The following is a 27,471-nucleotide window of genomic DNA, read 5'->3' on the forward strand; positions in this document are numbered from 1 at the left end:
CTTCGGCGCGGTTCCGACGGGACAGCGGGGCGTGGCCGGTGCCAGCGGGCCGGCGAGGGGCCCAGCGGGCCCGACGCCCCGGGGACGCTCGACCCGCGCGGCCCCTCCCGGAGCGGGGCGCCGGAACGCCCGCCGAGGCGCCGCGTCTGCGGGCGCAGCAAGTGTCAAACTGGGCTTGCGACTCTTCCCAGTTCCGGGTAGATCGGACGCCGCCCTCCGGGTCTCGGTTCTGGGCGGGACCTGGGCGGGGGCGGCACCCACCCGGGCTCCCGGGAGCCACCGAGGCGCGAGCGGCGAGCCGGGGGCGGGCCCAAGGCGCCCCGGCTGCCTTTGTCCCGCCTCGCTCCCCCGCCGGGGACGCGGGATTGGCGGGAGGAGGGTTGACGGACGGAGCCGCTCAGTGGCTGGAGGCCGGCGGGGGGGCGGGACGGAGAGGGCAAGGCCTCCTCTCCTCCTCCGCTGGTTGGGCGAAGCCTCGGGAACGGCCCGCCTCCCGGCCCGCGGCCCGCCCTGAGTGGGTTGTTATGGTAACACATGACCGCACAGCCCCTTACGAACCGGCCAATGGGCAGAGCCGTCGCCCCGACGGCCCCGGGGGCGGGAGGCGCGGCGGGAGCCCCGGCCGGGCCGGAGCGGAAGGCGGGGCCAGGACGTCCTGCGGAAGGGCCGGGGGTGGGGCTTGTGACGCGGCCGGGCGGGCCAATGGCATCCGGCCTCGCCAGCGGCCCCGCCCCCGGGCCGCACAGCTCCCCGCCCCTCGCTCATTTCGCACGACGCAGCGGTTGGGCGCACACAGACATTTTCGGAGCCGGAGCCGCCGCCGCCGCCGCCATCTTGAGCCCGAGGAGAAAGGCGCGTCGGGGGCGGCCGGAGGCGGACGGGGCTCGGCCGGGAGGCGGCGGCGCCGCATCCCCGAGGTTCGCCCGGGGCCGTCGTGCCCCCGCCGCGGCCGGCATGCGGTGAGGCCGGGCCGCCGGCGACCGGGGCGCGGAGGACGCGGAGCCGGCCGGGAGGCGGGGTGCCGAGAGCGGCGCGAGCGGCGGCGGCGGCGGCGGCGGCGGGCCGCGGAGGGGGGCCGCGGCGCGATGTCGGAGGCGGCGCCGGCCGAGGCCGGGCCCGCGGGGGCCCGGGAGGACGCCTGCCGGGACTACCAGTCGTCGCTGGAGGACCTGACCTTCAACAGCAAGCCGCACATCAACATGCTGACCATCCTGGCCGAGGAGAACCTGCCCTTCGCCAAGGAGATCGTCTCGCTCATCGAGGCCCAAACCGCCAAGGTTTTTATACTCCCCGCGGCCCCCTTCTCGGCTCCGGTCGTAGCGGCGCCTCGCCCCGGGCCCCGCGCCCCGCGCCCCGCGTCCCGCCCGGGGGCGAAGCTCGGGGCCGGGTCGCGGGCGGGGGCCGGGGCGAGGCGGCGGGCGGGCGGGCGGCGGGCGGCGGGCGGGCGGCGGGCGGCGGGCGCCCAACATGGCGCCCGGGGAGCACATGACGCGGAGGGCGGCCCGGCGGGCGCGCCGGCAGCTGCCGGGCGGCCCGGGCCGGGCCGGGGGTCCCGCGCGAGGGTCCCGCGGCCCCCGGCGCGGGGGGCGGGCGGGCGGGGCCGGGGGCGCGCGTAGGCAGCCTGTAGGGGGAGCCCGGCCGGCCCCGCGGGGCGCCCGCACGGCGCTGCTCCCAGAAGTCCGTCCCTCCTCCTCCTCCTCCTCCTCTTCCTCCTCCTCCTCCTCCTCCTGCTCCTCCTGCTCCTCCCGCTCCTCCTCTCGGCCCCCGGACCGCCAGGACGGGCCTGGTCTTGCCTCGCCCCCCCCCCCCCCCGATCGGGCGGGGGGCGGCGAGCTGTCACTGCAGGCGAGTCTGGGGGGCCGTCCCGCCCGGGGCGCGGGCTCGGGTTTTTTTCGAGGCGGTCGCGGCGGAGCAGGGCCAGGCCGAGCCCCCTCTGGGCGGAGGGCGTGGCCCCCTCTCGCGAGGCCACTCGGGCGACCCCCGCCGCTGTGTCGCCTCGGGCGGTCTCTGTCTGGTGTACAAACGGAGCGGTCTGACGCTTGCTCAATAAACGGCTTTGAAACGTGTGACTGGCATCCTAAAGTTTGTGAATAAAGCGTATGAAACCCGCACTCGTCGTTCTCATTGACCTCGGTCAGGTGGGCGAGTCCCTTCCGAGACCCGCTTTTTCTCGCCGCGCGCTCGGGCGCCTCCGACGACGGCCTCGAGGCGCCCTGGGGTCGGGCGGCAGGGTCCGTCCGCTCTTTGGGGTCACCCGGTGGTGGTTCACACGGCAACACGGTTTCCGACAGTCGGGCCTTGCGGATCGGAGAGGACAGCAGTAGGGGTCTTTTTTTTGGGGGTTTTGTTTTTTTGGTTGTTTTGTTTCGTTTCGTTTCGTTTCCGGTTTGTTTTTTTCGAAAGGGCCCAACAGGTCTGTCCTGCTCAGCCTGACAGCTGTGACACGAGCCTTCCTCTTCTCCTCCGGCTGTCGGGAACAGCTTTTTGAAGTCTGGTAGTTACGAGGGGAGCCTTCCTCATCCTCGACTTTTTCCTGTTTTTTTTTTTCCCCTTTTTCCCCCCCGCCCCCCGCTACCACGAACGTGCTGGGCATGAGAGTAGCATTGGCTCGAAAGGCACTCGGCGTTCTCGGAGAACGTCTTCCAGAAGTCGAGTTGACGAGTGTCTCTCAGGTCCCTAGCACTCCTCAGAGCCTCATAGCTCAGGCTGTCGCTCAGCCGTTCCCAAACTGTGTTTTAACGGATCCAGAAGACGTTTGAGAAGCCCCCTGTCACGCTGGGCATAGCGGCCACGTTCAAACCTTTGTGGCCGCCGCACCGCGCTGGAGGTAGATGGGACTGTTTGCTGATGGGACGGCTGAATTTGGGGGAGGTGGGCGGGGACGACGACACGCCTTTTTTCTGGTTCTTTTTCTAAAGCCATTTTTAGGGGGAAAAGTGTATGAATCACCGGGAAGTTTCTTGGGGGCTGAAGATGAGGGGAGGGATTAGCTGTCATTTGTCTCGGATTTTGTTTTGTGGAGGTGAATGTTTGTGTCCCTCTTCTCTTGCATCTCAGCGTTACTGAACTTAGGGATTCACACGCTGTGTACTCCCGAGGGGTGGCAGTAGCAAAAATAATAATAATGATAATAATAATGACATATAAGGATTCACTTGCCCGGTAAAAAGTTAGCATACCGAACAGAATTGGTTTGAAAGAGAAACCTGTTTATTTTCCTAAGTGCAACAGATGATCAGAATGGTGCAAAGCATGACATGGTACTATAAAAACGCAATAAAGCATCCGACATGTTGGTGTTTTTTAGCTTACATGCAGTGGCCTTTTGTGAACCCCTTTATTAGTATTGTAAAAAAAAATTTAATAATACAGAGTTACTCAGTAGCTAGTACTATAAAAGAAAATTTTCATACGAAGATACTCAAAGCTGTCCTTAGCCAACTTGGTTGTAAAGGTGTTATCAGAAGCAAGAGCACTCCACACACTTGTATGGGCAATTGGTTTTTCTGAAATCCGGTGGCATTGTGTACTGCAGAACTTAAACCAACCCTAGCTACAGGTGGCTGTGGGTGAATATTGTGCCTTCTACACATGGGATGGGTAAATGGGGAAACTTGTTTGTGTGTGTGTGTGTGTGTGTGTGTGTGCACCCTTGCGCGGTATTTTTTTTTTTTTTTAAACCCCGCTGCTCCTGTGGATTTGGAGTTAACAGTATGTGGTGTGTCTTAATGCTCCTCAAGTCTGTGACCTGCTGCTGATGCTTTCTGGAAACTTGCTGTGCCTTCTAAAAGCCAGTGATGGCGAGGCATTGCAGTCGAACTGCTGGGGCACGTTGCTTTACTTTGGAGAGGGCCACCTGTATCAGCTTCGCCACAGCGCTGCACAAATTTAGAATTCCTGATTTGTGCATGTCAGAGGAAAAAATCTCGCCGGAGAGTCGGTGCTGTGAAGAAAATCTTCAGGACAAATCCTGGTTTCCAGTCAAGTTGAACCTGACTTTCATGACTCAGCGGCTGCTCCATCCAGTTTTTCTTGTTACCAATAACAATTTGCACCTTCTTGCATGTTCGTGTGCAAGTTTTAAGTGTAATTTTGCCATTAACTTCATTTGTGAAGTGTACTTATCTCCTTGTTCATTGGGCTATCGAGAAGTAATCCTACTTTTACACATAAAAGTTTCATAGATTTTAACATATAAAATATGTCTGGAATGTAGGGTTTCTGCCGGAGGTCTAAGAACGTCATAGATTCTAGGAACATCATAAGTTAAGGTGAATCACAAAGTGTAACACCGGGATGATTAACACAGAGTGCTAGCCCTCTCCCTTTTGTCACTTAAAACACAAGTCTTTTTGCCATTGTGAGCCTAGTTTCTTCGTGCCAGGGGTGTTTCCTTTCTTGTAATTCTGAACTTACTTTTGTGCTTCACTTAAGATCATTGTAAAGAGACGAGAACTTGAACACTTAAGTTCCCCAAAGATAAATACTCAAAGTATATTTAGTATCAACAGAAAATAGAGGTCTGTATTGTAGGTTTGAAAACTTTTAAAATAACTTTTTGGTGGCATTTCATTATACTAAACTTCTCAGTTTCTTTTTATTACCTCAGGCTCCTTCCTCAGAGAAGCTTCCAGTCATGTACCTTATGGATTCTATTGTGAAAAACGTTGGAAGAGAGTATCTCACTGCCTTTACTAAAAACCTAGTCGCGACATTTATTTGCGTGTTTGAAAAGGTACATATGCATTTAGAAACATTTGAATTAAAAAGTGTGTTCCTGATTAAATAAATACTTGCTTTGGTGTTGGGTTTTCTTGGGTGGTGAAATGTTTCACTCTGGTCATTTATCAGGTACATGCTAGAATTGGTGCGTTTTGTGGCATTTTTAAAGCAGATCATGGATTTTAACATTTACCCAGTCAAAAAGTGCTTTTGCTTTTGATTGATTTTTAAAGTTGAGTTTGGTTGAAATTGAAAATCTGTCACTAGAATCTAAAATGATGGATGGGAAGCCTTGAGATAGGATATGTAAGAACTTAGTGTCTGGGATTCTAATGGTTAGGCCGTTGATTTTGAAAAAGCATAATCTAGCATCATCCAATCTTACCTGTGATTAATTGCTGAAGCTTCAGATAGACAGCCACCCCTCTTCCTTAGAAAAGTTTTTGTTTTTTGTTACTTTGTTCAAATTAGGTCTTGTGAATATTTTTGGTATGTGTGCATAATCACTTGAGGTTATTTGGGAACTCCATTTTGTCCTCTGGATCTTTAGGCTTATTTTTGTGTGCCTGGAGATTTTTTTGTAAATTTTTTGCATTATATTGTGTCTGCTAGTTTGGTTAATACAGTATTGCTTTGAGAGAGAGAGAGAGAGAGAAGGGATTGACTGAAATAATTCTTTTCCTGTTAGGCTGGACCATTCACACTGAGTAAGAAGGCGTTTATAAAATGTTTAGAAGTAGATGCACTGTTTGTAGAAATCTTCCATGTTGTCGTACTTGACAAATAGATTATTTTTTGTTTTAATCAGTATCAGAATCTACTTGTTTATTAGAACATAACTAGCTGTTATTTGATTATTATTTCCCATTAGTGTTGGAGAACGGTTGCTAAGTATGAACGTAAGAATACTGGGGAGCTGTAGAATTCAAGTTGTACTAGGAACTTTTTAATAGTGTATGTTAGACCTTTGCTAAAAATAGCGTTTACCCAAGGCTACTGCAGTCCGAGAAGTCAGCTTTGTGTTGTGGATGATGGGAAGCTAAACCAACTTCTTAGTTTCAGTTTCAGTATGTTCCATTTTACTCAGGAGTTTAAATGGGCCCTACTAATGTTGGAGATAATGTGTAGTAAGTTTGTCTTAACACTCTTGAATATAGTTGTCTTTACTACATCCTAGTTAGAACTGTTTTCCCAGTTATTAGGGTTCTCTGATGGCTAATTTATAACATATTTACCAACTTTTATCGGTTGGTAAAAGTTTTGTGGATTGAGGTTAATGAGGTATCTTCCACAACATAGTTTCTGGAGAACAGAGACATGTGGAAGCACAGGTGCCTGCTTGTTGTATTGCCAAAGATTGATTGGAAGATAGTTTTTTTCTTAATGTAACTGTTTTACCATGTAAATAATTTTAAAAGATTTAAGCCAGGATATTAAAATATTTTTGTGTTTTTGTACAGACATTAGGGATAGTCTACTAAGATCTAAATATTAGAAACATTCTGTGCTTGGAAAAAAAAATACTTGCCTCGTTTGCATGAAAGCTAATTGATGACTGATTTTTCTAGTTCTTTTTTATGAAGTTGAGATTCTTGATATTTGCAAACTACATAGTTTCAAATTAATATACGAATGAGCAGTATGTGAAGTAGGACCGATTTATGTGTTTTATGTAGAATATTTTATAGTAACTTAACAAGCCATAGAATTTTCTGTTGTTCTAGGTGGATGAAAATACTAGGAAAAGTTTATTTAAATTACGTTCCACATGGGATGAAATATTCCCTTTGAAGAAACTTTATGCCTTGGATGTCAGAGTCAATTCGTTAGATCCTGCTTGGCCTATTAAACCTCTGCCCCCCAATGTGAATACATCTAGCATCCATGTGAATCCTAAATTTTTAAATAAATCGGTAAGTTTTAATATGAATTGTATATGTATAATGCTTGAACAATATTGACTTAGGAAGTTCCATTGTTAGGAAAGAAATATATCCTGCTGAATTGACTAAGATGTTTATATTTTAACTTCTGATTCATTGTGTGTTAAAAAAATATAAGTATTTGTGTGTGTATTTCAGCTTTAAGTTTCTGAAAAGTTTTTTGTGTACATTTTACATGATTGGCCGTTTAAGACTATTAGTATTAAGACATAATGCTGATAATTCTTGGTGCCCCCTTACTTTTCTTTGTACCTATGCTTTCCCCCCCAACAAATTATTTTTTCTTGTAGCCTGATGAGCCTTCAACCCCTGGCACAGTGGTCAGTTCCCCGACCATCTCCACTCCTCCAGTCGTCCCTGATTTACAAAAGAATCTTACCCAAGAGCAACTAATCAGGCAGCAGTTACTGGCCAAACAGAAGCAGTTACTAGAACTTCAGCAGAAGAAGCTGGAGCTTGAGCTGGAGCAGGCTAAGGCACAACTGGTGAGTGGGAGAAACTTGGCATCTCAAGTTCTGTTTTGGTAGAAAAGTAATTTTTTATTTGAATTCTTTTAATGCGTTTTGAAGTTACCGTGTTACGATCACGATTTTCTTTTCTGGTTTCCCTGGGGCTCAGCGTCCGAGCCTTAAACAAGCTAGGTACATGTGTTTTACTCCTGATCCACATTCTTAGTCCCTGGTACATTATTAGATCCGATTTCTCTATCTTTATAAAGCTCAACTAGTAACTAGTTTTTAAAGACGATTTCCTGTTAGTGTTCCTTTTACATTATGTACCCTCAGTTGTGTTGACAAGTCTTATGGACTACTTAAAAAATGTCACTGCCAAGAAGATGAGTCTGCTGCAGTGATCCAAAAGTCAGCTTTCTAGACATCCACATCTGTGTACAGAAAAGTCAGTACAAAATTAAGGAGGCCAGGAAGATGACATGTTTTTGTTTTTGGCAATGTATAGCTGTATTGACTCCTTGACTCTTGTGCACCTGGAATGCAGTGATTAGCAGTTTCTTTATAGCAATATGGCTTAGAGTTCTGGATAGTTCAGGGGAATTTTAAAATTTTATTTCAGTTGGAGGTTGTTGTAAAATCTCAGCAAGTAGCAGGACATATACATACTCAAACTTTATCCATTTTAGTTGACACTTAAACAGTTGTGAAACAGTATTATGTAAATGGATTTGCTGAATAAAGCATTCTGTTTGTTGGTTTTGAATTTACTGATAAAAATTACATAGTATACAGTATTAACATGAGCTTTTTTTTTTTTTTTTTTTTGTATTTCAGGCAGTTTCACTTAGCGTTCAGCAGGAGACATCCAACTTAGGTCCTGGATCTGCACCATCCAAATTACACGTTTCACAAATTCCCCCTATGGTAGTTAAAGCTCCCCATCAGGTTCCTGTGCAACCTGAGAAAAGTCGTCCAGGTCCATCCTTACAAATTCAAGATTTGAAAGGAACTAACCGGGACCCCCGTCTTAATAGGATGAGTCAGCATTCTTCTCATGGCAAAGATCAGAGTCATAGGAAAGATTTCCTAATGAACACATTGAATCAGTCTGATATTAAGGCAACTAAAACTGTTCCCTCTGAAAAAATTAATTCATCCAAGCAAGAAAAAAGTAAATCAGGTGAAAAAATAAACAAGAAAGAACTTGACCAATTAGATTCTAAATCTAAATCTAAATCTAAGTCACCATCACCTTTGAAAAATAAACTATCCCATACAAAAGACTTGAAAAATCAAGAAACTGAAAGCACAAGGGTGTCTGATATGAGCAAGAGAGATCCGAGATTAAAAAAACATCTTCAGGATAAAATTGATAACAAAGATGATGATTTAAAAGAGAAGAGAAAAACTGCAGAAAAAAAGGATAAAGATGAGCACTTGAAATCATCTGAACACAGACTGGTTGGAAGTAGAAATAAAATCATAAATGGTATTGTACAAAAACAGGATACAGTAGCAGAAGAATCTGAAAAACAGGGGACTAAAGCAGGGAGATCAAGTACTAGGAAGCGATCGAGGTCACGGTCACCCAAGTCTCGGTCACCAATTGTACATTCTCCAAAGAGAAGAGATAGGCGATCACCCAAACGAAGACAGAGGAGCATGTCCCCGACTTTGACACCCAAAGCTGGGAAAATTCGCCAGTCAGGAGTAAAACAGTCACATATGGAAGAGTTTCCACCAACTTCGAGGGAAGAAAGGAATGCCAAGAGAAGTGCTAAGCAGGATATTAGAGATCCAAGGCGATTGAAAAAGACCGATGAGGAAAGGCCACAGGAAATTATAAACCAGCATTCTACAAAGTCAGGAGCTGAACCAAAGGAGAATGTTGACAGCTGGCAAAGTTCCAAGTCTACTAAGAGATGGAAATCTGGTTGGGAAGAAAATAAAAGGTAGGATATTAATTTTTAAAAAGATTATCTCATGTACATTTAAGAATATAGTGTTTAAAGGTCGTACAAGTTGTATAATGTTTATTATGTGCACTTACATGTATTCCTAATTTTATTCTTAAAGCTCATGGGTTAAATACCATTATTATTCCTATTCCTCTTTTACAGATAAGGAAACTGGAGTTTAGAAAGGTTAATCTGGGGCCAGAGAGATAGTACAGTGGGCAGGGTGCTTCCCTTGCACGCGGCTGACCCAGGTTTGATCACGTTTCCCTTTATGGTCCCCTAAACTCTGTCGGACTCTTGAGCTCAGAGCCAGAAGTAAGCCCTGAGCACAGCCAGGTCTGAAAACCAAAACAATGAGTAATTTATGTTAGGTTGCATGTTTGGGACATAACAAGAATTGTTAGATATCTGATTTTCCTGACGTCGTATTGTGTCTTCATACTCATTTTTTTTCTGAGCACATTTATTTATTTTAACCAGACCCTTTGAAAGGACCCTTTAATCGTGTCGGGGGTGTTTGAAAAGATTGCACAAAGTAATGACCTGTTTTCATTGTTTCAGTTTACAACAGGGTGACGAACATAGTAAATCTCCTCATCTAAGGCATAGGGAGAGCTGGTCGAGCACTAAAGGAATATTGTCACCTCGAACCCCAAAGCAGCAGCATCGATTGAGTGTAGATGCCAATCTTCAGATTCCTAAAGAATTAACTCTTGCAAGCAAAAGAGAATTACTTCAAAAGGTAGTTACTATGATCCCATATAATCATTCTTTTGTCTTTTTATTTTTTTAAGTACTTTTATACTTCAAGTAATTTTTTGTAAATACTTTCCTCATTTAAGATTTTTGATTTTCTTTTATCACCTCCATACAGACGAGTGAACGTTTAGCATCTGGTGAAATTACACAAGATGAGTTCCTTGTTGTTGTGCATCAAATTCGACAGCTATTTCAGTATCAAGAAGGTAAACATAGATGCAATGTACGGGATAGTCCTACAGAAGAAAATAAAGGTGGATTAAAAAAGAAACCTCTCTTATCTGATGCTGAATTAACCTACTATGAACATAAAGCAAAACTGAAAAGAACACAGGTTCAGCATTCATTTCCAAGACTTGATCTCTTAGATCCTGATATTTTTGACTACCCTTTGACTGATGCCTTGTTGTCTGGAATAGAATGTGAGCCATCCAAAAGTAAACATGCAAGTAGGAATAGTGGAGCACAGTTTGACAGAAAAGAACAATTTAGTGAAAGAGCAAGACGTCTTTCTCCTATATCTGGGAGTCGTACTTATGCTGAGAATCTTTCACCCCATGAGGGCCGGAGAAGACATGACGAGCAAGTCTCTGCTAAAGGTAGAAAAAGTTAAATCAGATTATGCCTATTGAATCAGCAGTGAAGGGAAAATGAACCAGCTAAGTGGGGATGGGTTTTTTAAATGACTTTTCAAACTGGTTATTTTTTGTTTGTTTTTCCCTTCAAAGGAAAGGGGAAGGGAGTTACCACTCTAAGACTAACTCTATGCCAGGTACTTTTCTCTAGGTCCTTTATGTAATCTGATTTCATCTTCACAACACCCCAGTCAGTATATGGTATTCCCATTTCATAGACAGGAAATAAGATCAGAGAGGTTAAATAACTTGCTCTCAAAGTCAGATACTTTGTAAGTTGTTAGAACGGGGATGTGTTGTTTTCTTTTTTGGCCCATTTTTGGCCCAGATGTGTCTGACTGTAAGGTAGCGTCCTCTTAGTGCAGCGGTTTATTTCTTGCTCTCCAGTGAAGTAGCTATGTATATTTTTGGATGAATACTTACATGAATACAGAAAGAGTTTAAGATAATGTTAAATTCAGATTTAGGGAAATATTTTTTTTTCTTTTCAAAAGGTGTACGAGAAGAACAAAGATCACCATTCAACGATCGTTTTCCTCTTAAGCGACCTAGATATGAAGATTCAGATAAATCATATGTAGATGGTCCAGCATCAAGATTTGCCGGCCTTGATACAAATCAGCGACTTACCGCTTTAGCTGAAGATAGACCTTTATTTGATGGACCTAGTAGGCCATCAGTAACGAGAGATGGCCCAACCAAGATGATTTTTGAAGGACCTAATAAATTAAGCCCTAGAATTGATGGACCTCCTGCACCAGGTTCTCTTCGGTTTGATGGGTCACCAGGACAAATGGGGGGAGGTGGCCCTTTGAGATTCGAAGGACCTCAAGGTCAGTTAGGAGGTGGGTGCCCTCTGAGATTTGAGGGTCCTCCAGGACCAGTTGGGACACCTATGCGGTTTGAGGGGCCAATTGGTCAAGGAGGAGGTAGTTTTAGGTTTGAAGGCTCCTCTGGTTTGAGATTTGAGGGATCTGCAGGTGGTTTGAGATTTGAAGGACCAGGGGGCCAACCTGTGGGCGGTCTCAGATTTGAGGGACATCGAGGTCAACCTGTGGGTGGTCTGAGGTTTGAGGGACCTCATGGTCAGCCTGTGGGTGGACTTAGATTTGATAATCCTCGAGGTCAGCCTGTAGGTGGACTTAGATTTGAGGGGGGTCATGGTCCATCAGGGCCTGCAATTAGGTTTGATGGGCCTCATGGTCAGCCAGCAGGTGGGATTAGGTATGAGGGTCCTTTGCTACAGCAGGGAGTAGGGATGAGGTTTGAGGGCCCTCATGGTCAGTCAGCTGGTTTGAGGTTTGAAGGACAACATAATCAACTTGGTGGGAACCTTAGGTTTGAGGGTCCACATGGTCAACCAGGGGTTGGGATCAGGTTTGAAGGACCTATAGTACAGCAAGGAGGTGGAATGAGGTTTGAGGGTCCTGTACCAGGAGGTGGCCTGAGAATTGAAGGGCCTCTGGGTCAGGGTGGTCCAAGATTTGAGGGCTGTCATGCATTAAGGTTTGATGGGCAGCCATCTCTTTTGCCAAGATTTGATGGTATGCATGGTCAGCCAGGTCCTAGATTTGAACGAACTGGTCAGCCAGGCCCACAGCGATTTGATGGACCTCCTGGACAACAGGTTCAACCAAGATTTGATGGTATACCTCAGAGATTTGATGGTCCACAACACCAGCAGGCATCAAGATTTGATATTCCTCTTGGTCTTCAAGGTGCACGATTTGACAATCATCCTTCACAAAGACTTGAATCAGTATCTTTCAATCAGACTGGTCCATATAATGACCCACCTGGCAATGCTTTTAATGCCCCGTTCCAAAGACCTGAACAAATATTTGATACACCCCAAGGACCAAATTTTAATGGACCACATGGTCCTGGAAACCAGAATTTTTCTAATCCCCTTAACAGAGCTTCTGGACACTATTTTGATGAAAAGAATCTTCAGGGTCCTCAGTTTGGAAACTTTGGTAATTTATCAGCTCCTTTAGCAGTAGGAAATCTTCAGACATCTCAACAGGTGAGTCTTTGTAGTTACAAAATTATGTTCTGTGTGTCTCTAGATTTTGGGTTTTTTTAGGCAAATGGTTTATTCTATAGATTCGAAGTTCTCAGTGTACTCCCAAACTTCACAATGCTAGGAAAGTACTAGGTGAGTTGTTGGGGATGAAATTTGCAATTTAAATCCAAAATTGAATTGAACTGTTCTAGGATCCTGAGAAATCTCTTTGTTTTATTATACACATGCTGGTTTTTTTTGGGGGGGCCACACTTGCTAATGTGCAGGGGTTATTCCTACTCAGGAATTACTCTCAGCGGTACTTGGAGGACCATATGGGATGTCGGGGATCTAACCCAGGTCAGCCGTATCAAGACAAACACCCTAAACACTGTATGATTGCTTGCCCTTTATACACATACTTAAAAGAAAAACAATTTTTTAGACAGTTTGATAGTTTGTATAATTTTAAGTTGAGTACCTTTTAAAAAATCAATTTTATTTTTATAAAGTTATTCACAATAATTAAATTACATTCAGTATTCCAACACTAATCCCATTACTATTACACCTTCCCACATCATTATTTAAAATTTTCTCAACCACCATCCAAGCCTGTTCAAAGAGCAGGCCCCAAATAATTTACTTTGTATTGCTTGTTATGAATAATATGCTAAAAAATGATCAAAAAATGTAAGTTTTCTTATAAGAAAGTGTGTCAAGATTTCTGTATCACCCTGGAGCCATTAAGCCCTTGTTTAAGAGTTTAATTAACATGTTACAGGTTGAGCCTTGTGTGCTAATATATATACATATTTTTTTTTTCGAGATTGTTTGGCAGTCTATAATTTTATCATTCTGCTTTTCACCATCATTCCAGCCAGAGTTAACAATTGTAACTTCTCGAATACAGTCATTATAGCACAAAAACATGTACAGTCAGTTACTGGTATTTTTTTGTACTTTATTTGAACACATTTTAGTTTTGCTTTTTAAATTTTGTACACATTTGTATACATTTTAAAAATGCATATTGAAATGTTTAAAACAGTGTGCTTACAATTGTGATTAATTCAGTTGATATTTAATGACCCTTGCTTGCCTGCTCAGATTCTTCTGGGTTAAATTCCTTTTTTTTTTTTTAAGGTGCTTACACTTAAGATTTATACTAGTAATATTGCAGATGTTACACTAGTAATATTAAAAAAAGAAAATTTTAAATCACGTTATAAACATTACTGATAGAAACCAGTCTTATGTTCACTTGCTTAGACTACTAATTGAATAGCCTCATTGGATTTGATCTTTTTTTTTTTTTTTCTTTTTGGGTCACACCTGGCGATGCACAGGGGTTACTCCTGGCTCTGCACTCAGGAGTTACTCCTGGCGGTGCTCAGGGGACCATATGGGATGCTGGGAATCGAACCCGGGTCGGCCGCGTGCAAGGCAAACGCCCTGCCCGCTGTGCTATCTCTCCAGCCCCTAATCTATCATTAAAAAAAAAAATAATGTTGTTGACAAATACTCCGGAATGAGAATTGATCATGTTTTTCTATGTTATATAGAATTGGTATTTTTAGCAGCATATATATTATACCACATACACTATACGTATGTTACCATATATATTACTTGATAGCACAGTGGGTAGGGTGTTTGCCTTGCACACGGCTGACCCGGGTTTGATTTTTCCGTTCCTCTTGGAGAGCCAGGCAAGCTACCGAGAGTATCCTGCCTGCACGGCAGAGCCTGGCAAGCTCCTGGTGGCGTATTCGATATGCCAAAAACAATAACAAGTTTCACAATGGAGACATTACTGGTTCCCGCTCGTGCAAATCGATGAACAATGGGAGGACAGTGCTACAGTGCTACATATTACTGAATTTTCATAAGAATAAGAAAGCTTATAAATGGATCTTCGTTTTTATAACAACATAGACGACCTCTTTTCTCTGTACTACAAATAGAGTAATTGTATGCCAATACAGTATTATGATTTTTCTTTTTACTTTTTAAACATTTTAGTTGATACCATTTAGAGTATGATGGCCAAATAGGATAATCAGAGAGGAGTTCAGATTGCTAATTATTTTGTTTTGATATCAAAAAACATTTGCTATCAAAAAAGTTCTGGCCTCAGCTTTGCTACCATTAGACAGGTCACATCTCTGGGTATCTTAAAATTTAAAAAAATAATCAATTTGTAAGTTAGACGAAAGTTCCAACAAGCTATAGTGATTTGTGTAAAGTCATATGTTATCTACAAAACTTCATATCTTGATGTGAAGTGAATCCAGTCAGGCTATATACTTATCTTTGAAATTGGTCCTTTGGTGGATATTTTGGTGTGTTACTAAGTCCAGGACCTTACTAACGTCAAGCATGTACTCTACCACTGAACTTCATCCTTGGTCATAATCTGAATTATGACCTTTTATGTATTTAGAATGTTGAATTTTGATTAAAACATAGGATATTTTTAAAACTGAGTTTTCTCTTAAAGGTTTTGACTGGTGTTGCTCAGCCTGTAGCATTTGGACAAGGACAGTTTTTACCAGTTCATCCTCAAAATCCTGGAGCGTTTGTTCAGAATCCTTCAGGTATGTACTTTGTGTTTTGCGAAAGACAGTCAACTGTCTTGCCCATTTGAGAAAGTTTTGAGAGGGCATATGCAGTTCGTGGAAATTTAACATGCGTCCATTTTGAATTGTTCACCCGGTTGATTTGTTGTCACCTTAGTCCTTTTTTACCAGGACTTGCAGACCATAAAAGGTAAGAAAATCAATAGGGTTGTACTGGAAGTTGGGGTGGGAGTATGACCTTTCTATTGAGGTTGAATGAAATGACAGACATCAGAAATCTTTTGATCTTTTGAGTTTGTTCTTGTACATGTGTTGATCATCTAATAATCGTTTAAGTGAATGTTGGGAAAAATACCTTTTAAAGTTGACTTGAGGTCTTGAGTTCTCAATTTTCTATAATTTGTTAAAAGATGAGTGGAAAAACCATTATTGTGTTTCTCTAGACAAGTCCCTTAATAAGTGTCTCAGTACGTTACTTATGGCTTTAGTAACAGTATTGGATACTAGGACTTTTAAAAATTTGTTTTGTTTTTAATATGTGAAAATAGTTTTACGTTAATGGTGTTTTATAGGTTAACTGCAGAGTTAGTTGTAGTGAGAGCTGCTAGTCCAAGTCATAGTTAGTTAGGCAGCTGTCTTCAGAAATAGAGGTAGTATTGTTTGTAAATTCTAAGGCTTCTCAACTAAAACTAGGGTAGACTCAAGCCAAGCTGTAGTCTCTGCTGTAGTTCTGTGTTGTCACAGAAATTTAATTCTCTTTTTCTTTGGATTTTGGGCAACTCCCAGTTGAACTGAGGTCTTGCTTCTGGCTATGTGCTCCTGGCTGGGCTTTGGGAACATATATGGTGCTGGGAGCCTAACACCAAGTTGGCCGTGTGCAGGGCGAACACTGTATCCCACTGCACTGTCTTTCCAGTCCCAAGCTTTTGTTAAATTCTAGTGACCATTAGAATTAATACATTTTCTCCCTCTTCCCCCTTCCCCCCCTCTCCCCCCCCCTCCCCCCTTTCTCTTTCCCTCCCCCCCTTTTCCTCCCCCTCTCCTCCTTCCCCTTTCCCTCCATCCCACCTCCCCCTCTTGCCCCCCTCCCCTCCCCCCCCCGCCCGAATTACACACACACACAATTGGGCTCTAAAATGAGAAGTCCATTAGACTACCCACTCAGCTATTTGTATAGGTTATGTGGTTTTTTTGGGAGGCGGGGGGTGGGTGGGGAGGGCGGAGCACACCCAGCAGTGCTCAGGGATCATTCACTCCTGGTTGGCCTGGGGGATCGTATGGATGCTGGGGATTGAATTGCTGCTGACTGTGTGAAGGGCAAGTGTTGAACCATCTGTCCTGGCTGGGTGTTAGAATCTCTCTTAGATTCATTTTCTTCTGTAGACAGGATGTAGTAAAAGGGGGTACTTACCTGAACTCCTCTTTTCAAAAGAGAATCGAATAATAACATATAACATATGCAAAAGTATTTTGTAACTGGTGAAGTCCTATGTTAATGTATTTTCTTTAGGGTTTTTCTGGAGTAAAGGACTTGTTCTGGGGTTGATGGCATGAGATGGTGTGCAAAAACTGGGAAAAAACCGTTCTCTTTTGCCACCTTTGGTTACATGTGAAAGGGCTTAGCAGTGTCATAGAGGAATCACATCTTCTCAAGGGTTGGATGTATTGAATTGATATACTACTTTAAAATTGGAAAAGCCTCTTTTTCTAGTAAAAGGTAAAGGTAAAGGCCCTCCCGTTGATCGTCGATTTGCTCGAGCGGGCCCAGTAACGTCTCCATTGGAGACTTTGTTGTTACTGTGTCTGGCATATCGAATACTCTCGGTAGCTTGCCGGGCTCTCCGAGAGGGGCGGAGGAATCGAACTCGGGTCGGCCATGTTGGCCGCGTGTAAGGCGAACGCCCTACCCGCTGTGCTATCGCTTTTTCTAGTAGTAAAATAAATTAAAAAAAAAGTAAAATAAATTTGTTTATTCCTTCACTCTTACATTGATCATTGTTTTAGCATGGATGTAATAATTTGGTTTATTCTTAGATTTTTACAATATTGCAGGACTGACGTTTGTCCGTAGGGCCAAAGAGATAATTAAGCAGGTAGGGCATTGTGCCTTGCACACGGCCTACCTGGGTTTGAACCCTGGCACCCCATATGATTCCCCGGGCACCACCAGGAATGATCCCTGAGCCCAGGCAGAGCCAGGAGTGGCCCCAAAACAAAATAAAAACAAATCAAATACTGTTTATAGTGTCAGACTCAGCCCCTTAAAAGTTTTATTTCTTTTAATCCAAACTTAAAGTGTGAATGATTATTTACATTTTACTACAGGTAAAAGAAGCTGAGGAACAGAAAAGTGCATCACACAATTTAGAAAATGGAATTTCTAGTTAGAATTTAGACATAATGTTTGACATGGATTTAATTAGGCAAAAGTTGGGGCTGGAGCAATAGCACAGCGGGTAGGGCGTTTGCCTTGCACGCGGCCAACCCGGGTTTGATTCCCAGCATCCCATATGGTCCCCTGAGCACTGCCAGGGGTGATTCCTGAGTGCAGAGCAAGGAGTAACCCCTGTGCATCGCCAGGTGTGACCCCAAAAAAGCAAAAAAAAAAAGGTGAAAAAATATATATGTATTTCTTAACCTAATACAGATTTAATATAATACACATGCTTTACTGAGTGTTTTCAGTGTTATCTTTCAGCATTTGTTAGAGAAAATGTTTTTAAGAGGTGCTAAGAATTTAATTATACTCATAAGGTTTTTAAATTGTTGCTAAGAAATCTTGAAGAAAACAAAAATAAAGGTTAGCATATTTTCGTCTTTAAGTTCTACTTTCATTTCAAGAATATTATTTATTTAAAGGAGCGCTTCCTAAGGCATATCCTGATAATCATCTCAGTCAGGTGGATGTAAATGAACTCTTCTCAAAACTGCTAAAAACAGGAATTCTCAAATTGTCCCAGCCTGATTCATCTACGACACGTAAGCATGATTTTTGTATTTCATTAAACAAAATGTTGAGTTGTGAAAATGTAAAACATAATATAATGATGTTAAATTATGATAAAATGTCTTTTTAACTGAATTCTAGGGCTTTTTGTTTAAAATGATTGTTATGGAATTTTTAGATTTTCTAAGATCAGCTTTGTAGTGGACATTGCTTCAGTTAGCAGTCAACATTCGTGTAGTTGTAATTTTTACAGTATCTTTAGCTTTTAAAAATTATTGGAGGGTTGATGAAATAAAATTTCATTATGGTTGACTTTTAAGAAATCAGACTTACAAAGTAGAGGATTTCATGTGGCTTCTTTACAGTTCTGCTTTGTTAAAAGTTCTGAGGCCATGAATAGATAAAACAGGTTAATCTGTATGTTTACTGTATTGTTTATTATAAAGAATACAAGTAGAATGGTACTGAGAAAGTTATTTCTTTCAATTGAAGAAGTAAATGAAGTTGCTGTTCAGCCTCCTCCTGAAGAGGAGGAAGATCAAAACGAAGATCAAGATGTTCCCGATCTTACCAATTTTACAATTGAAGAGTTGAAACAGTATGTAGTCTAATTTTCTCTAATTTTTAAAGGATAATGATTGGGGCTGGAACTGATTGCACAGTGTGTAGGGTGCCTGTATTACACATAGCTGACCTGGGTATGATCTACGACTTTCCATATGGTCTCCTGAGCCCCCAAGGAGTGATGCCTGAGTGTAGAGCCAGAAGTAATTGAGCAGCAGTGGATGTGGACCCCCTTCCCCCCACCTCCCCTCCTCCCCTCCCACAAAAAAAAAAAGGATAGCAATTAACAATTTTTAATCGTTGATGTTATTTCTAAGAGTAGTGGTTTGATCTCTTAATGTTTTAAAATTTGGGAAGATATTTAAAATTTAAATTTTAAATTTAAAAAGATATTTAAAATTTGGGAAGCCCAGTGCTTACACCCTTCCATCCCTCAAGTATTTCTCTGACCGTGGAAGTCTGTTTTCTTATGTAGTAAAATATACATAGTATATATAAATATAGACTATATTTTCTTCTTTTTTTTTCATTTTTCGGACCACACCTGGTGGTGCTCAGGGCTGATTCTTGACTACACTTGGGCCACTGGCCACTCTGGGGCTTGCGCCAACTACATGGAATGCTATAAGCCTGGGTCAGCTGTGTGTAAGGCAAGCAGCCTACCCAACTGGACTCTCTTCAGCCCCAAAGTCAAAGAACCTGTAACTTTCTTTTTTTATTTTATAGTTTTGCTGTTTTGGGGTCATGCCAGTTATGCTCAGGAAGGTGGGGGGCGGTGTACTTTTGGCTTTGTGTTTGGGGTGTCACTCCTGCCAGTGCTAGAGTTTGAACCTGGGTCTCTGAGCTATCTGGTTCTTGTTATTTTTTTAAAATAGAGTATTCGATATGCCAAACACAGTAACAACAAAGTCTCCAATGGAGACGTTACTGGGCCCGCTCGAGCAAATCGACGATCAACGGGAGGGCCTTTACCTTACCTTTTACTAGTTATTTTGTTTACATTGGTGTTAACATTGGGCTGGAGCAATAGCACAGCTGTAGGGCTTTTGCCTGGCATGGGGCCAGCCTGCCCAACCCGGCTTCAATTACTCCACCCGCTCAGAGAGCCCGGTAAGCTACTGAGATGTATTCAGTATGCCAAACACAGTGACAACAAGTCTCACAATGGAGACGTTACTGGGCCCGCTCCAGTATATCGATGAACAACGGGAGGACAGTGCTATAGTGGTGGTAACATTTATGGTTTGGGTATACATAATTACCTCACCCCTCTTAAATCTTATTTTTTAATGATTTTTTTGCTACATAAATTCTGTTAATTCATTGTGGAAAATGAGAAAATACAAATAAAATAACGATTCCTCATTACTGATTACCACTGTTAACTTTTGGTGCTTGTTTCTATAGCTGTATATTGCTGATAATACTGATATAAAACATTTATTTCTACTTTATTGACTTATTATATTTTATGAATACTTTTGAAAAATTTTTTACATGAGTAATAAATTTTATATAATGCCACTTGATGGATTTATTATCTTCTCTTCCCCACCCTCCCGAATTCAGAAGAGATTTTATTTAAGGGAAAAATCGGGGAGAAAGAGGGTAGAAAATCTCCCAGGGAAGGCTGGCTATCAGCTGAGCAGGGTTTTTGATTAAATCCAATAAATACTTTGTAAATATAAAATTAAATTTGATAAAGTAATACTATTAAGTTTAGAGTTTTTATTAGTATTTCCACATTATAAGACAACGTTAAAGGTCTCAACAATAGAAGGTGGCCTCACTTTCTTGTAGTTTTATGTTGCACCCAGGCCTGTCTTCCAGAGCAGTATTTATTTATTGTGTTTGGGCTACACCCAGCTCTGCTCTGGGCTTATTGCAGCCTATGCTCTCAGGGATCACTGATGGCGGGGACATATGGGATGCTGGGATCATCTAACCCATGGTAGCTGAGTGAAAGGCAAGCGCCCTCCCTGTTGTATATTGCTCTGGCCCCCGGTAGTGACCATTTTTGAAGTTCTAAAATGTGGTTCTTGGTACATCTGTTTTTAAAAAGTACATATTTCTTGATTTCTCCTGTTTATGTATTTATTGACTTCATAAAAGTAAAGATTCAGCTAGCTCTTTTACTGTGTTATTATATATAGGTTTGCTATGTAAGTAACTTATACGTTGAACAACCATTTTTTCTTAGTTTCTCAGAATTTTGTTGCTGGTTTACAAAATATTAGTACACTGTGATATGCTTTTCTGTTTCAGGTATTTTCTTGGGACAGGGTTAGCTAAGGTGGTAGAAGTACTAGGCCTTGAGTTTGATCTCTGGCATCATCCACTCATCCTCCAGCATTGCTGTTGTGGCTGTCATGCCCCCTGAAGTACACTATAACCTAACACCGAAGGACAGCACTGCTGGGAATGACTTCTATAAAAATAAATAAATATTTCACTGGTATTAGTAACTGTCACTAACATGCTTTTTATACATCTGTAGTTCTTAATAGGGAGCTCAGAATTTAAAAATCTTGGTTCAGCTGACCTCAGTTCCCTATTTATTTATTTTAGATGTATCTCTTTCAAAACCCTTTTAGAAACAGGGTTGGGTAGTTGAATTACTCCTATCAGTCTGCCTTCAATATGTATTTGATAATGAGTGTAATCTAAGACCGGGTCAGTTATTTCCTTATTGGCTACCAGATAATCCTTCCAATTTCAACAAGAAAGAAGTAACTGAATTAGGCCTGTCAATCAGAACATAATATCCATGTTTCAAAACTTCTCAAAGTTTGGGAAAAAACTGTTAGTGACACACTAGTAGATAATAATACCTTTGAGCATTAACCATTTTAACTGCTTCATGGCTAAATCATTATCTAGTCACATCATAATGATTTTTCCCATTATTAAAATGTGGGGAACTAGAATATTTGTTACTGCCTCCTTTTCACAAGTCACTAAGCCACTTCTTCAAAATTAATAGTTATTTTAATGTTTTTCAAAATAGACGTTATGACAGTGTTATCAATCGACTATATACGGGTATTCAGTGCTACTCTTGTGGAATGAGGTTTACAACATCACAAACAGATGTATATGCAGATCATTTGGACTGGCATTATCGACAAAATAGAACTGAAAAAGATGTTAGCAGAAAAGTCACTCACAGGCGTTGGTACTACAGTTTAACAGTAAGTAATCCTTCAGACTTTATTTTTAGGTTTTAAATTGTCATTCTGAAAGTTACGTCAATTACTGTAGTTAAGTGGTAGAGTACTTGCATGTGTGAAGCTCTGGGTTTGATCCTTAGCACCACCACAAAAAAAAAAAAAATTAGTTGCTGAGAACTGACTGGGTTCTTTATTCTGAAAAGAATTTGACTCCTGGAATATGGTTTTTGAATGAAAAAATTTGCTTTTTTTTTTTTTTTTTATTTTGCTTTTTGGGTCATACCTGGCTCTGTGCTCAGGAATTACCCCTGGCAGTGCCCAGGGGACCATATGGGATGCTGGGAATCGAACCCGGGTCGGCCACATGGAAGGGAAACGCCCTCCCCGCTGTGCTATCACTCCAGCCTCCCGGAATGAAAAAATTTGAAGTGTATTTTCCTTTTGTTAAATTTCAGTGGTTTAACATTCCAAGGTTTTGTGAGTTTTTCTTTTATTTTGGCAAAAAAGTCTCTATTAAATTGCCTTGCCTACAAATGTATTATCTCCAGTATAATGGAAAAATTAAGATCCTAACTTTCCATTATTTACTTCATGATGTCTATTAGTCCTGGGGCTCAAAGAGAAGACAGATTTTAAATAATATTGAAGCATTCTGTAGAAGTACGCAGAATAATGTACCTTTTAATGGCATATTTAAGAGACCTTAAAAGCTGAAAACAAATGAAAATGCTTTTCAACTCCTTTCCAGGACTGGATAGAATTTGAGGAAATAGCTGATCTGGAGGAGCGTGCAAAGAGCCAGTTTTTTGAAAAGGTGCATGAAGAAGTCGTGCTAAAAACTCAGGAGGCTGCTAAAGAGAAGGAATTCCAGAGTGTGCCTGCTGGACCAGCCGGAGCAGTTGAAGTAAGAGAGCGTTACATTTCCTGCTTCTGATCCTCAATTCATTGGAACAGATGATGTGATCGTTAGTTTATAAAGATTACTTGTAAGCTGTTTTCAGGTTCACGTATGACTGGTAACCAGAATAGTGAAATGGTAATCCTTTCATGGAATAATGCGTAATTCTTCGGAATTTGTATATTTGTATTCTAGAACATTGTTCACTCAGAAAACTTTCAAATTCCCTTTTTAAGAGTTTTTTTTCTTAATGTGACTAAATGTGTTTTATTATGCACACATTTTTATATGATTCTATTTTAGAGTTGTGAAATCTGCCAAGAACAATTTGAACAGTACTGGGATGAAGAAGAGGAGGAATGGCATTTGAAAAATGCAATTAGAGTAGATGGAAAGGTAACATTCATTTCTTCATATGGAATTGGTAGTTAGGTTTTGGGGGGGGTGGGAGTTGCTAATTTCAAAGAAAAAAGTTATTGGAATTTAAATTTATTGAGTGTTGGATTCATTGCAAGTTGGAAGGGAACAATCAGTAATCAGGCCTTTTGAATGTACTCGTTTGATCTGTTGAATCTTTTTTTGGGGTTGAGGGGTGAGGTGGTGTTTGGGCCACATCTGTCAATTCTCAGGGTTTACTACCTGGCTGAGTGCTTGGTGATCACTCTTAGGAGGCACAGGGATCATATGGTATTCCGAGGTTTGAACCTGGGTCTGCCACGTGTAAGGCAAATAACTCTTATCTGTTGTACTGTCACTCTGACCCAGATCTTTTGAATCCATAAATGTATCACTTTGTTTGCTAAATTGGCGCTAGGTTTGCTTGGACCTGTTGTTTATGCATCTGAGTTACACAGTAATTAAAATCTACTTAGATCTTTCTGCCTAATCACACTTTTGATTCTGAATATATATCATCAAAACCTTTACTTTGTTCAACACCTTTGGGGGGTGGATGGGAAAAAAGGACAGTGGGTGGGGCCTGTACCTTGCATATGGCTAACGTGGGTTCAGTCCTTAGCATCCCCTATGGTCCTTCCAGTGACAGGAGTAACCCCTAATGATTACTGAGTGTGGCCTCCACCTCGAAAACAAAAAAAGGGCGCCAAAGTATTTGGTTATATACAAGTTTAAAGAGAAATCAGGATGAAGATTTTGACTATTTTTGTTACCAACAGTTCATGTCACCTTGCAAAGAGAGCTAGATGTCTTTAGATTTAAATCTAAATAGTACAAGAAGCTCAACTTCTGAAATTTCATAATGCAACCCAATGATAAATGAAAAAATAAAATTGCATCAAAATAGCCCATTAGAACTGAATATGCCTGTGAAAACCTACTTTTTTCTTTTTACTCCAGATTTATCATCCATCATGTTATGAAGATTATCAAAATGTAAGTTCTTTTTGGTTATTATTGTTTGTAATCAATACATTTCTGTTGGGTTTGGCATTAGCAATATTTTAATCTTATATACTGTATTGTTTTTATTTGAATGTAGCATTATAGTTGTTTATTACTGTGTTAGTTTAGACCTGTTATATACGCTATACAGTAATTTAAAATAAAAAAATTGAACATTTCTTATATTCTGTTCATTTGAATTTTGATGTCTTTTTACTATAACATTAGATCTAGAAAAGTGAGGGGAACTGAAGATGGGAACGGTCAGGAAGGTGAATAGGTTTCTAGAATTATGTATAGTATTTGCTTCTCTCCCCCTTACATATTAGCTGTTTATTAAGGAAATAAATTTTAAGTTGATTGCATGTGAAATCTGAGACATCAATCTGTTGACTTTAGAAGTTCAAATTTTCATATAGAAGTAACCATTTTTTAAGTCAAAAAAAAGTCCAAAAGGGAACACTAGTTTTCACTGAGTTCTGGGCTGGGGAGATGGCCTGGCAGGTTGACACGGGATTTGATTCTTGGGGACCCTGTCACTCCCTTCCCCCAAAGTATTCTACAAAGGCTGGGATTTCCTAAGATACCTGAGGAAAATGTTAAAAACCTTAAGACATTTTAATTAGGAAAGAAGAAAAATATGTGGGTTACTGTGTATGGAAAATGTGGAAGCATGTCTGAACTGCTTTTAGCTTTATTTTGGTATTTACCCCCCTTATGTTGATTATTGGCTCTCTCTATGGGGAAGCAACCATTTCATTTGTTTTGGTTCCTTTGTCCATACAATTCTTACTTGAAACTTATCTTAATGTGATACTTTCAAACTTTGATTAGTAATTATAGGGATTTTCATTTTGCAGACATCTTCATTTGATTGTACACCATCTCCCAGCAAGACACCAGTTGAAAACCCCTTGAACATTATGTTGAACATTGTCAAAAACGAATTGCAAGAACCCTGTGAAAGTCCCAAAGTTAAGGAAGAACAAATTGATACCCCACCAGCTTGTACAGAGGAAAGCATAGCAACATCCACTGAAATTAAAACAGAAAATGATGCAGTTGAGTCAGTTTAAATAAAATGAGAAAGGTATGTTTTTCTTTTTTAAAAAAAAAAAAGCTGCTGTTGGATCTAGAAGGTGAAGATTTTTTTTTTAATGTAATATATAGACGGATCTATATAAATTGTCTAGCTGAGGCAGGGCCTTCGGCTATCACTTGGTTAATAAATACATTTTAGTATTTGCATTTCCTACTGCCTGCACAGTTTCAGGTGCTTGTTGTGTGAAAGTTCTGTAGATGTGTGCAAATTTAACAAAATGAAATTGTATGTGTAAAAATGTACGATTTTCACTTGTGAAGCTGTAAATTATAAATAAAAATATTTTTGCTATCCATGGAGTGTAATATTTATGCACACCATCAAATAAAGACAGTGTTTCTGCACTTTTTATTGGGTGAAAATAGAATTAAACAGCAACCTCAATATTTTTTTCCTAGTAGCTTCCCACGATTAAAGAAACCGTCAGAAGTTAGCTTTATCCTTCAAAAGGGGGATATGAGAATACTGCAGGGCTTTTCTCAAATAGAAAAGCCAGATCTGACTTTTACTAAATAGGACATATTTGCATTTATATATACATATATAAATATGTATATATACCTATATATCTAGCTAGCTGGTTATAGAAAATATGCCATTTTTTGTAAATCATCTAATGAGGCAATTTTTATTCTTGGACACTGATGCCATCAGTTAACAGTTATATTTAAGTATCTGAAGTTTTTTTTTTTTTAAATGACACTTCAAATTGTCAATTTAATGCAGATGAACATACCCTAAGTTACAGGAATCTATAAGAATGTTCATTTGAAACATGGTTAACTTTTTTCCTCTGTTGGCTTTGACTTAGATGGATACCATGAGATGTTAATATTCATATATCTAATAAATAGAATGATGAAGAAACTCTGAGTTTGTATCTCGTTTATTCAGTGACTTTAGAATGTGACTTTTTTGCCTTTCTTTCATCACTGTTCTTTGAAACAAATTTGGCATGTGAGCCAGGCACCTGAGATGTAAGACTAATCTTTTCTGCCATCTACTGGAGGATAGGCATATCAAATAATTAGAAATAGTTGAGCACTGTCCCTGAGGTAAATGGGTTGTAAAGGGCCTATCACCCTATGTGGAGGTGCGTAAGGGATATTATATTGAAAATGTAGTAAGTATGAGTTTTTTGGAGGGGAAAGTAGGAGTAGAATTCACAGTGGTGGGAAAAGTTTATCTATGGAGAAAAAATAGCATATGTAAAAGCTTGAAACTTAGTTTTCAAAAATTAACTTTTGAAGACCCGCAACTCCAAATATTAGAATTATGGCATCTGGTCATGTAAGGAGTATATATTACACCTAGAAATTAAAATTGACATCCTATCTGCATCTGGCTTTTTTTTTTTTTTAAAAAAGAATCAGATGAGAATTTAGTAAGAAATACAGGCTTGGGAGCTACTGGATTTTAGAATTATATGCTTTGAGATAGCTGAAATTATAAATACGAATGAAACTTTTTTATGCAAAAATGTAGGTAGAACTTCCTGCTGTCCTTAACCCCATAATTAAAAAAAATGCTTAAATTATTTGACAGTAAAGATTCAAACCTACAAATGTACCAAATAACAGTAAAGGGCAACGAACAGGTCCCCGAGGAATAAACATGTAGATGAGAAAAGGACAACTGAAGGAAATAGAACAGGAAGATGAGCAATGAGGAGAGTTGAGAAAGGAGTGGGGGGAAGTCAACAAATACAAGATGAAGAAAATGCCCCACAACCATCGACTGATGGTGAACTGAGTATATGTGCCAGTGTGGATTAGAGCTGAGAAAACAGAACTGACTTTGCACGCGAGTTCTGGATTCAGTCCTTGGTATTTACTGAAAACAAAACTAGAAATTATAGTTAGGATGTGACAAATAGAGACAAGATTGGTTTGTGTGATCCCCAAACCAAAAGTAAAAATAAATGGTTCATTAGACATTGAAGGTAGAGCTTCAGACCTGGTTTCAGATCTAGAGACAGTTCTTGACAGCGTAATTCACTTCAGAATAGAATGGCAGTAGTTTTTCTCTGAGGTGATCATAAGCATTTCGAAGTCCTACTTTTCTTTGGGGTAGTGATCTAGGTTGTGGCCCTCAAAAATTTGCCTGTGCATTAGAATCACAGCAAATGTTAATGTATTCTATTTCGTCTCATTTAGTATTTCTTATTCAGGGACTCCACTAAATTTAAGAAGCTCCACATTGATTCTAATGAACAGCCAGAACTGATAAATGACCTAGAAATCAGCAACATTGAATTTTAGCCCCCAATGAAGATGGAAAATAAGTCAACCATACATAGCACTGGGAACAAGAACTAGTAATCTGCAGTGCAA

The 27,471-nt window shown here is 41.2% G+C and overlaps 1 protein-coding gene across 2 annotated transcripts; it reads left to right on the forward strand.

Moving 5' to 3' along the window:
* The first annotated feature begins 1,055 nt into the window (after window positions 1-1,055).
* On the forward strand, window positions 1,056-26,011 carry PCF11 (PCF11 cleavage and polyadenylation factor subunit). 2 transcript variants are annotated; one of them, XM_056116274.1, is made up of 16 exons: window positions 1,056-1,277; window positions 4,610-4,735; window positions 6,447-6,635; window positions 6,956-7,150; window positions 7,952-9,069; window positions 9,637-9,817; window positions 9,950-10,433; window positions 10,964-12,495; window positions 14,978-15,074; window positions 17,916-18,035; window positions 18,496-18,601; window positions 21,575-21,758; window positions 22,486-22,641; window positions 22,939-23,031; window positions 23,992-24,027; window positions 24,897-26,011. In XM_056116274.1, exons 1-16 carry the CDS (start codon window positions 1,086-1,088, stop codon window positions 25,110-25,112), a joined length of 5,025 nt encoding a protein of 1,674 aa, XP_055972249.1. In that variant the 5' UTR covers window positions 1,056-1,085; the 3' UTR covers window positions 25,113-26,011. The 2 variants fall into 2 exon arrangements, with proteins under 2 accessions (XP_055972249.1, XP_055972250.1); XM_056116275.1 differs by having other exon boundaries at window positions 9,950-10,040.
* The last annotated feature ends 1,460 nt before the right edge of the window (window positions 26,012-27,471 follow it).

This window comes from Sorex fumeus, unplaced genomic scaffold, assembly GCF_029834395.1.
Source record: "Sorex fumeus unplaced genomic scaffold, SorFum_2.1 ptg000030l, whole genome shotgun sequence".
Lineage (NCBI taxonomy): Eukaryota > Metazoa > Chordata > Mammalia > Eulipotyphla > Soricidae > Sorex > Sorex fumeus.

Excerpts from the sequence above, each read along its gene's own strand:
- PCF11 (XM_056116274.1), top strand. The coding sequence starts at position 1,086 with ATGTCGGAGGCGGCGCCGGCCGAGGCCGGGCCCGCGGGGGCCCGGGAG. Across the intron at positions 1,278-4,609 it reads TCGAGGCCCAAACCGCCAAG|GCTCCTTCCTCAGAGAAGCT; the intron begins GTTTTTATACTC and ends TTATTACCTCAG. Across the intron at positions 10,434-10,963 it reads CGAGCAAGTCTCTGCTAAAG|GTGTACGAGAAGAACAAAGA; the intron begins GTAGAAAAAGTT and ends TCTTTTCAAAAG.